The sequence below is a fragment of the Stenella coeruleoalba genome, assembly GCF_951394435.1.
Source record: "Stenella coeruleoalba genome assembly, chromosome: 15".
Classification (NCBI taxonomy): domain Eukaryota; kingdom Metazoa; phylum Chordata; class Mammalia; order Artiodactyla; family Delphinidae; genus Stenella; species Stenella coeruleoalba.
In genome coordinates, this window is record NC_137161.1 from 26,983,288 (window position 1) to 26,995,054 (window position 11,767).

At 36.9% G+C, this 11,767-nt stretch overlaps 1 protein-coding gene across 1 annotated transcript; it reads left to right on the forward strand.

Annotated features, from left to right (window-relative positions):
- Positions 1-5,799: 5,799 nt before the first annotated feature.
- On the forward strand, positions 5,800-7,669 carry LOC307198048 (beta-defensin 127-like; the record flags this gene model as incomplete). The annotated part of the gene is made up of 2 exons (XM_079944627.1): positions 5,800-5,848; positions 7,416-7,669. 2 exons carry the CDS (start codon positions 5,800-5,802, stop codon positions 7,667-7,669), a joined length of 303 nt encoding a protein of 100 aa, XP_079800753.1.
- Positions 7,670-11,767: the final 4,098 nt, after the last annotated feature.

Sequence of the window (11,767 nt, forward strand, 5' to 3'; positions counted from 1 at the left end):
CTGTTGGTGGGAATGTCAATTTATACAGTCACTATGGAGAACAGTATGGAAGTTCCTTAAAAACCTAAAAATAGAATTACCATATGATCCAGCAATCCCACTACTGGACATATACCCTGAGAACACCATAATTCAAAAAGAATCATGTACCGCAATATTCATTGCAGCTCTATTTACAATAGCCAGGATATGGAAGCAACCTAAGTGTCCACCAACAGATGAATGGATAAAGAAGATGTGGCACATATATGCAATGGAATATTACTCAGCCATAAAAAGACATGAAATTGAATTATTTGTAGTGAGGTGGATGGACCTAGAGTCTGTCATACAGAGTGAAGTAAGTCAGAAAGAGAAAAACAAACACCATATGCTAACACATATATATGGAATCTAAAAAAATAAATAAAAAGCTTATGAAGAACCTAGGGGCAGGACAGGAATAAAGACGCACATGTAAGAACGGGCTTGAGGACACAGGGAGGGGTAAGGGTAAGCTGGGACGAAGTGAGAGAGTGGCATGAACATATATACACTACCAAATGTAAAATAGATAGCTAGTGGGAAGTAGCTGCATAGCACAGGGAGATCAGCTCGGTGCTTTTTGTCCACCTAGATGGGTGTGATAGGGAGGTTGGGAGGGTGATGCAAGAGGGAGGAGAAATTGGAATATATGTATATGTATAGCTGATTCACTTTGTTATACAGCAGAAACTAACACACCATTGTAAACCAATTATATTCCAATAAAGATGTTTAAAAAATAAAAATAAAAACAAAATTGAAACCTAAAAAAAAAAGATATTGTTGAAAGAAATTAAGAGGACAAAAATAAATGAAAAGATATTGTTGAAAGAAATTAAGAGGACAAAAATAAATTAAAATATATTACATGCTCATGGATGGGAAGAGTTAACAGGATAAGAATGTCCATATTACCTAAAGCAATCTACAGATTCAATGAAATCCCTATCAAAATCCCAAGGACTTTTTTCACAGAAATAGGACAAAAAATTCTAGAATGTATATGGAACCACAGTAGTCCCCCAAAGCAAAAGCAATCCTGAGAAAAAAGAACAAAGCTGAAGGTATTCCACTTCCTGATTTAAAATTCCTATATTACAAAGTTATAGTAATCAAAACAGCATGGTAGAGCTTCCCTGGTGGCACAGTGGTTGAGAGTCCACCTGCTGATGCAGGGGACGCGGGTTTGTGCCCCGGGTCTGGGAAGATCCCACATGCCGTGGAGTGGCTGGGCCTGTGAGCCATGGCTGCTGAGCCTGTGCGTCTGGAGCCTGTGCTCTGCAACGGGAGAGGCCACAACAGTGAGAGGCCCGTGTACCGCAAAAAAAAAGTTTAAAAAAAAAAAAAAAAAACCAGCATGGTATTGGCAGAGAGAAATATAGATGCCTAGATCAATGGAACTGAGTTGTTATCCCATAAATAAATCCACAAATATATGGACAATTTATGACAAAGGAGCACAGAACATACCGTGGAGCAAGAATAGTCTCTTCAACAAATGGTGTTTGGAAAACTGGACAGTCACAAAAGAATGAAACTATAGAAACGCTATCTCACACCATATTTTAAAAATGTACTCAAAATGAAGGTTTGGATGTAAACCTGAAACCATGAAACTCCTAGAAGAAAACATAGGTGGTACTCTCTTTGGCATTGGTCTTAGCAATAATTTCTGGATATGTCTCCTCAGGCAAGGGAAACAAAAGTAAAAATAAACAGATGGGACTACATCAAACTAAAAATCTCCTGCACTGCAAAGGAAGCTATCAACAAAACAAAAGGACAACCTACCTATTGGATAAGATATTTACAAATCATATATCCAATAAGGGATTAACTTTCAAAATATATAAATGAGTTGTATGAGTTGTCATACAACTCAACCAAAAAAAAAAGAAAACCTGATTAAAAATTGAGCAGAGGACCTGAATAGACACTTTCCCAAAGAAAACATACAGATGGCCAACAGACACAGGAAAAGATGCTCAACAACGCTATCATCAGGGAAATGCAAATTGAAACCACAATAAGACACCAGATGTCAGAAAGGGTATTATCAAATAGATAATAATGAGTGTTGGCTAAGATATGGAGTAAAGGGAACCTTTGTTTCCTATTGGTGGGAATATAAATTTGTGTAGCCACTATGGAAAACAGTATGGAGATTCCTCAAAAATTAAAAATAGAACTACCATACAATCCAGCAATTCCACTTCTGGGCATTTTTAAAAGGAAAAAAAAAACACTAATTCAAAAAGATATATGCACCCCTATTTTCATTATTTACAGGATTATTTGCAAAATTATTTATGATAGCCAAGATATAGAAGCAACTTAAGTGTTTATTAATAAATCGATGGATAAAGAAGAAGTGGTATATCTATACAAAGGAATATTACTCAGCCATAATAAGCAATGAAATCTTACCATTTGCAACAAGCCAGATGGGCCTAGAGGGTATTATGCTAAGTGAAATAAATCAGACAGAGAAAGACAAATACCTATGATTTTGCTCATATGTGGAATCTAAAAAACAAAACAAATGAACAAACCTAACAAAACAGAAACAAACTCAGATACAAAGAACAAACTATTGGTTGCCAGAGGGGGAGAGAGTTGAGGTGATTAGTGAAATCAGTGAGGGAGATTAAGAGGTAAAAACTTCCGGGCTTCCCTGCTGGCGCAGTGGTTGAGAGTCTGCCTGCCGATGCAGGGGACGCAGGTTCGTGCCCCAGTCCAGGAAAATCCCACATGCCGCGGAGCGGCTGGGCCCGTGAGCCATGGCCGCTGAGCCTGCACGTTCGGAGCCTGTGCTCCGCAGCGGGAGAGGCCACAGCAGTGAGAGGCCCGCGTACCACACAAAAAAAAAAGAGGTACAAACTTCCAATTATAAAATAAGTAAGTCACAGGGATGTAATGTACAGACTAGAGAATAATATGGTAATAACTTTGGTGCCAAATGGTAACTAAACTTATCACAGTGATCATTTTGTAATGTACAAAAATATCAAATCACTATGTTGTACACCTGAAACTAATATAATATTGTAAGTCAATTATACTTCAATAAGAAAGAAGGAAAAGAAAGAAAGAAAGAGGAAGGAAGGAAGAGGGAGGGAGGAGGAAGGAAGGAATGAAAGAAGGAAGGAAGGAAGGATGGAGGAAGGAAGGAAGGAAGGAAGAGCCTCATAAATTTTTTTAAATTAAAAAATGGCAATAAAGCTGTCAGGTTAAAAAAATAGTTCAATGATGTCTTCTGGTCCTATTGAAAGTTATTTGTGTTACTGCCAAGTGATCACCTTCTCAGTAGCCCTGCTTCCTAGAGTCTTGTATAAATTCTGCTAAATTCCAAAATGCTTAGTATATGATTTGATTTTTGTTAGAAGTTAAAGAAGAGTTTTGCATCAGGGAGGGTGGATATTGTGCAAATCAGAGTTAACCTATGAAGACAGAGAATTCTGAAGGCCAGTGTATCCCTGACAATGTAAACATCTCTGGAATTAGCAAAGGTTTGAAAGACCCTAGTCTTTCAAAAGTCATGCAATTGGTGGAAGTTTGAGACAGTTTTACTACAACTTTCCTATGAATCAGGAAAATCCCATAAGCGGATATCTGGGATAAACAATAAAGCAATTTTAATTCAGCTAAAGAAAAAATTTAGAATAGTATACAACGTGTTCCCAGATGTTTTCTTTAGATAGTAGTAATGCTACTCGTTATTTTGTTCCTTCTCTTTTGTTTTGTATTTCCAGATTCTTGTTAATAGTGTACAAGTTACATGATAAAACTATTTTTAAATACCGTTTTTAGTTGACATTAAAAGGAAAATAAAACAAAAAACTTTCAAATAAACATGCTTCCTGGCTGACCCACTTAAATAAATAATTTGCTCTCAACTCCTCAACTCAATAGAGCCTGGTGGGTGAGTTATCCAGAAATTTATCTCACTTACATCCTTTTATAAGTAGTATACTAAAACAATCTGTACTTTTAAAACTCCCGGTGGACTTTGAGGTCCTTAGATTTAGCAATAAGTACTGATTAGTGATTTCTTCCTCTTTAAGAAACATCATGTTCTTTATTCATCCATCTTACTCATGGGAACACCTACTCCCTACTTTATGGGATCAATCTAGGAGATTTTCCAGGCTCAGAGACTCTATGGCAGCAGGGGATAGAATAGACATACACGTATACATATGCATGCACACATGCAAGCACACACACATTACTGAAGTGGGAGCAACTAGACACAATTTTTTCTAAGATGTTCTTTTAATGTTATCTGTGGGACAAGGAATGTGAGTTTTCTAATCAAAGAGTTGGTGAAGAAGACAGTGCAGGTTAGATATAGAATGTTCTCCTCATTGTAGAGGCAATACATTTTGTTAATAGAAATAAACTCTTTCATCTTCAAAACTCAAAGATCAATTTTTCAGCCCTACCCTCTTTGTATTTCTTATCCTATCTAGAATAGAGTCCATGATTTACTTCAATAACTAGAACTCTTTTGTTCCTCTTCTTTTAGTCATTTAAGTCCTTGGGCACACCACAAACCTGTATTGACCTGACTATCTGTTGTGTACATTTCTGTATTTAGATAGACAAGTGTTGCTGGTGGCATTACACATAAAATACATTGATACTATGTAAATTTATGGTAATCAATCTCAACTAGTTCATCTACACTGTCCAGAGGCTATTGTATTGAACTGCTCACAGCCAGAGCCAGAGTGAGAGGTTGTTAAACTAAGATGATAGAGACAGTATAATCTCCAAAAGCTTATTCCATAGATGATATTAGTGTCCTTGTTTGGATCTAAAATGAACTGCCTTGATTCAAATGGATTTCTGGATTGGTCTTAGACATGAAAATGACTGAAAGCAATTCAAAGGAAAGTCTATTAGTCTTCCGTTAATCTTTCAAAAGGAATATAATGCCATAGAAATCAAAGCCTGAGTAACAAAATCATTCACATAGTTTCCTAAACCTGCATTAATAAGAAATGTGTTGTCAAAGTAGAACAATCCCCAGAAGAATTTTCTCCCAACCTTCTCCAAGATATGTCCACTGAAATCAATGGACAAGCAAATCTTCCCAGAGGGCAGACCAGAAAGATACAAACTAACTAAAGAATTCTCTACACTGGCAGGAAATAAACCATTGCTATTTTGGTCCATCAGGATGATGCTTTATGCTATGTTATCTCTGTATTTTCTCCCCTTTTTGCTATTTCTAAATGAAAATTTTATTGTAGTCATCCTTTTAATCTTCCATCATTGTATATTGCTTGTCTGTAAATTTAGCTAGGATATAAGAATAAAAATCGGCTACCATTTGGACTGGCTGAAGTGATAAGACACAATACCTAGAGACCTAGACTTAGCCGAATGCAGTCAATGGAATAGGCTTCATTTATTCTATTTCCTTATTCATTCCTAGAAGTGAGTACATGTCTACCTTGGTCTATCTGGGCAGACAGCCAAAGTAGAGAAAGCACAGAGTTTTCTCACCAGCAGTCTACAGCCTACAGAATGGCATCAGGTGTGATGGGATGGAACACACTGTGTCTCTGAATTCCATGTATGGGTAAAGTGGATAAACATATTTCCTGTGCCTGCCCACGTGATCAGAAGTCCACAGTTCAGAAGTTTAGGGGCACGCTTCGTATCATAGCATCTGTTCTGGTTCAGTGCATAAGAATCTAAGTCTCTGAGGGAGATGACATAGTGGACAAAGAGCCTTGGCTGTCACCTCCTCTTGGAAGCCTGGCCATGAGGCTCCTCCTGATCATTGCAATTCTGCTGTTCCAAAACTTCACAGGTAATCCAGAGATTTCCAAGGGCTGACTCAGACCACGTTGGTTTTATAGAGGTGAGCGTAGCTGCCTTCCAGGGGCTCACTCAAATCAACAATGGATGGAGTACTTTCAAGAACCCAAGAGAATTTTATAATTCACAGTAGGAAGAGATAGGACCCTAAGGGTGGCTGAAGTCCATCCAATGTCATCAGAAATTCCCTCTTCCTGAGCCCTTCTCCTATGCTACTGTTTTTAAAAAAGGAGTATTCATAGAGCTGAAATAGGTCATAATTTCCTCTGAGAAGGACTCATTACAGAAAGACATAAGACCAATATCTGGGGATGCCCTTATTTCTTTGGATACAGATTTTACTCTGGCACCCAGCCATATTTTCTTCCAATCTCATACTGTAGATATATTTTAATCTATTTTACTACAGTGTGTGAACAGTGGAAGGAGAACAAACTTTGGATTCAGGTTTTAGAAACATGCCTTCAACATCTACTAGTTTATCGACTTTGGATAAAAGGTGAAGACTGGCTGAGCCTTAATTTCCTCATTTGTGGGGATAATGACACCTGGCTCATAGGGGATTTATTAAATGACAAAAACGTGTAAAACATCTAGCACGGGGCTTGGCACATACTAAAAACTTAAAAATTAGCTTCCTTTCCTCTTTCAAAATCAGACCCCTTATATTTGTCCCTTATTATAGGAATAATAATGGTCTATCTGTAGCCCCTTAAACTCCTAAGAATCAAAGGAATCTCTAGAACCTGGTGTTGGAGGCTGCATCTTTGTTCTCAGTCTCATCCTCTGGGGTTTATTCCAGAGGATAGTACAAGCCCCGAAGCCAAAATGTGAACATCCTAAACTCTTAGATTATTGAAAATATTTAGGATCACTAAAGTAGACATATCAAGGTGAGCAAAGGTCTGGAGAAATTCTTTCCTCTGGAGATAGAAAGAGAATGAGAGGTCATAGAGGGATAAAACAAACCCAAGATTGTTGTGATGACATAGAAGCCAAAAGAAGATATGCATTGACAAAAATGTACAATACTGAGAAGTAATGGGGGAGGAATAAAGTTGAGGGTAAAAATATCTGACTGGACCAAAAAATGTCATTCTTGACCATGGTAGCAAGTATGAACCCAAGAGCAGAGTTTGATTCAGACATAAATACCTAGTAACAAATTATTGTATTCCGAGCGGTGGTAGGGAAGTAGTACTCTGGAAGCATTCAAATAGAGGCAGATTTTCTGAGGTTCTCAGATGGAGCATAGATCCATAGCCTGAAATCAAGGATTCAGCTCCTTTATTTTCCCAAATAAGATCTGTTGCTCTTGGTGAAGTCCATCAGATGTAGGATGGAAGCCCAAAACCTTAGAGGAATAAAATATGAGTGATCAGTTAGACATAAACACTGAAGTTCACCCTCTTGGAGAATCCTCTGTGGAATATTACTGGTATATGTTCTCTGGGTCTCCCATATACTTTATTCCTACAAACATTCTCTGTTTTCCCTATGACTAAAGTTGCCTTTTGTTTCAAACAGTGACCTTGGCCTATTGTTCTTTATGTGCACAGTAACCGAACAACTTAAGAAAGGCTGGGGTGAATACTTACAAGGATTCTGCAGGAAAATATGCAAAACAGCACAAATACGTGAAGTACTATGTGAAAATGGGAGATATTGTTGCCTCAATATCATGGAACTGGAAGCACGTAAAAAAATTACCAGACCACCTCGTCCAAAGCCAGTGACATATGCATTTACTTTTCCACAAGAGTATTATGCAGATGAACAGAATTATACAAACTCCAACAAAACATTTACATAAATCAAGCACAATTTTCTGTTAGTTTATTTCTCAACCTATTCCAATAAACTGAGGTGAAGAGATCCACATCCTCTCCCTTCTTGTTCCTAGATCTCAGTCTAGCAAATCTCATTGCCAGTTTTCGGACTCATTGTTCTTTAACCAGAGGTTGAACATTCAATATATCAAATGATGAATTGATAAGGACAACTCAGACCTCCCCTTGAAAAGGGGGTACAACCAGTACACTAAAAAATCTATAACATGGAAGACTGGAAGGAGAAACTCAGGAAAGTAGACCTGTAATTCAGGAGAGGGAAATATGAAGCTGAGTATTCAGAAAAATATGTGAGTGAGTTTAGGATTAAAGTTGTGCCTTGTGAAATGTGTAGGATTTCAACAGGTGAGTGTTAGTAGAGAAGGTAATTTGAGTGAAAAAGATGAAATCAACAAATGGAAGGAAATTAGAAAAGATAGGACATTTTAGGAGGATATACATGCATTTTGTTTGGTTTAAGAATAGAGTACCCAAAGTTGAACTATGGGGAAGTCTAATTTCCTTAGCTCCTGTGTAAAAGCAGTGAGCTGGGAAGATAGAGAAGAATAACATTCCACTATTATGGAGCTCACCATATAAGGTGGAGGCAGACATAAATATGTAACTCCAAGACAAAGTTTTTAGTTGTTTCTTTGCTGTTGTCGTTGTTTAATGTGTTACCACTAGTAACGCATCCTTTACTGAGGTGACTGGAGCCCTTAGGTGTTTGGAGGAAATGTAAAGGACCTAGGAACTGGTCTGAATTGCAGTATTGTATGAGATTTTGTTGCTGTCTTGATATGCAAGATGACATAATGACTATCCATTTATATACTCAACCTAATTCTTAAAATTATACCTTTTGGATGTGATTAACATGAAAATTTTCTTTCCAACTACTTTTCACACTTATTTTTCAGTTTTGTTTCTTATATTATTTCACCACTGTAGTATCCATCATGAATTTATGGTATGTGTTCTCTTAATTATCCTCTTATCTCCTGTCCTAGGGCTGGGGCAGGGGAATATACAAGATGAGCCTAAAGTGTCTCGTAGTGCCATAAAGTAAGGACAGGCTTTAAAAATCAGAAGGATGCTAACACACCCTTGTAAAGCAAGTATACTCCAGTGAAGATGTTAAAAAAAATCAGAAGGATGGCACATATTAATGGGACATAGGAGTCACTTTGAAAGAGCTTTGAATGGCCAAAATGGGGACAATTTGAGCAGTAAGATAAATAACATAACATTGGATTATAATACAAGGTAGAAGCGAACATCCATGAGTCCATACTGATATGAATAAATAAATAAATAAATAAATAAATAAATGGATGAGAAGAGACAGATTTTCTGTACAGAAGAATTCCAAGTAATTTATGTAAATACTTCTTGCCCAAGGAGGTGGGGCTTCACCTCCCTCTCCCTTGAATATGGGCTGTGCTTAGTGACTTCCTTCCAAAGAGTAGACTATGGAAAGGAGCAAAAGGGTCACTTTACAATGGGTAAACCTCATAAAATCATGTTTTAGATTTTATGGAAAAATCATATGGATAGCATGAACGTGTGATGTGATGCAAATGGCATTTCACCTTTGTCGTCTTCCTCCCCAAAACCCATAACCCAGTTTAACAATGAGAAAAACCCAAACTGAGTGGCATTCTGCAAAACATCTGACCAATACTCCCCAAAACTGTCAAACTCATCAAAAACAAGAAATTTCTGAGAAACTGTAACAGACCAGAGGAAGATAAAGAGACATGACAACTAAAGGTAATGTGATATTCTGCATGGTCTCCTAAAACAGGAAAAGGAGGTTAAAGAAAAACTATTATAATAAGGGCAGAGCTTAGTTAATAACAATGTACTTACCTGTGACAAAGGCATCATGGTCTTATAAGATGTTAACAATAAGGAAAACTGGATGAGGAGTATACAGGAGCTCTCTGTATTACCTTTGTATTACTTTTCTATAGATAGAAAACTGTTCTAAAATTAAAAGTTTATTTAAATTAAAAAACTAAACACAAAATCAATTTGGCAGGAGTCTCTGTTTTCCTATTTATCCAAGAGCCTTCGTATTATACCGTCATTAAACATTTGATAGAATCAACTAAGATTCAACTCTTTATAGGAAGTATACAAATTATAGGTTGTTTCTTGAAGACTTAAAGGACAATTCTCATTTTCTATTTCTTTTAGTTAGCTTTTGTATTTTTGCTTTATTATTTTTCCCATTTTGTTAAGGTTTTCAAATGTATTTCCCTAAAATAATTTGTAAAGTCTTCTTTTTCTTTTTAATGTCTGTAAGATATATAGTGATGTCTACTTTTTCATTTCACCATTGTTTGTGTCTTCGCTTTTTTCTTGATGTCTCACTATTCACTTAATTTGATAAGTCTTTACAAAAACCAAATTTTCTTTATTAATTTTTGTTTAATTTCCATTTCTTTAATGTCTTTATTAATGTTTTTATTTTCACTTATTTTTCAAACAACTTCACATGCAATAATATCACCTGTTTTAAATGTGTAATATGTCTTATTTCTACTTTGTTAGTTTTAATATGCCCTTTTTTCTAACATTGTTAGATGATGTTTACCTCTCTTATTTTTAGCCTTTCTTCATTTCATACATGAGCATTTTTAAAAATTTGTTTATTTTTTTATTTTTGGCTGCGTTGGGTCTTCGTTACTGCACACGCGCTTTTTCTCTAGTTGCAGTGAGCGGGGTCTACTCTTCGTTGCAGTGCACAGGCTTCTCATTGCAGTGGCTTCTCTTGTTGCGGAGCACGGGATCTAGGCCCGCGGGCTTCAGTAGTTGTGGCTCATGGGCTCTAGAGTGCAGGCATAGTAGTTGTGACACCCGGGCCTAGTTTCTCTGTGGCATGTGGGACCTTCCCAGACCAGGGCTCGAGCCCATGTCCACTTCATTGGCAGGCAGATTCTCAACCACTACGCCAACAGGGAAGCCCCACATACATGAACATTTTAAAGCTATAGATTTCCCTCTCTACAAAGCTTTAGCAATATCCCACAAATTTTTAGCATATAGTATGTTCATTATTATATTAAAAACCTTCTCATTTTTCTTAGATAAGAGTACATAAATAGAACTTAGATTACATGAGAACTATGGGGACAAATATTGACCATGAAATTTTCTCAATTGTAATTACAAATACAGTAATGTTGCTTTAATTCTATGTAAACAAAATCAACTAAACATCAAAACTTAAAACAAACAGAACATATCATACACAGAAACATTTACACACTTGTCCTTCATACAGTTTGTTTTCATTATGATCCTCTGTCTTGACATGAACTTTTATGTGGCTTAAAACTGACATTTATGACATAGAGTGTTCTGCTGTGATTTATGTCATAGCAGAACACTCTATGACCTAAATCACAGCAAGATCCTTTTGGACCCACCTCCTAGAGAAATGGAAATAAAAGCAAAAATAAACAAATGGGACCTAATGAAACTTAAAAGCTTTTGCACAGGGCTTCCCTGGTGGCGCAGTGGTTGAGAGTCCGCCTGCCAAGGCAGGGGACATGGGTTCATGCCCCGGTCTGGGAAGATCCCACATGCTGCAGAGCGGCTGGGCCCGTGAGCCATGGCCACTGGGCCTGTGCTTCCGGAGCCTGTGCTCCGCAACGGGAGAGGCCACAAGAGTGAGAGGCCCGCGTACTGCAAACAAACAAACAAACAACAACAACAAAAAAGATTGCATTAAAAAAGAAGACCTAACTATTTGCTGACTACCAAAAAAGCTCTTTAAATATTAAAAAAAATGTAGATAAAATTTTTTTAATTACATATAACATTAATTAAAATAAAGCTGAAGTGGCTATATTAATACTGGGCAAGGTAGATTGCAAAACAAGGAATATTAGCAAGGATAAAGAGGGACATAAAGAAGTTAATTTGCCAAGAAAATATATTCACTAAATGTGAATGCAGCTAAGAATAGAACTTCGAAATAAAAACTGGTGGAACTAAAATAGAGAAATAGAGAAATCCTCAATTATATTTGGGGATTTCAACACTCTTCTCTCCTTATATTTCTCAACGTT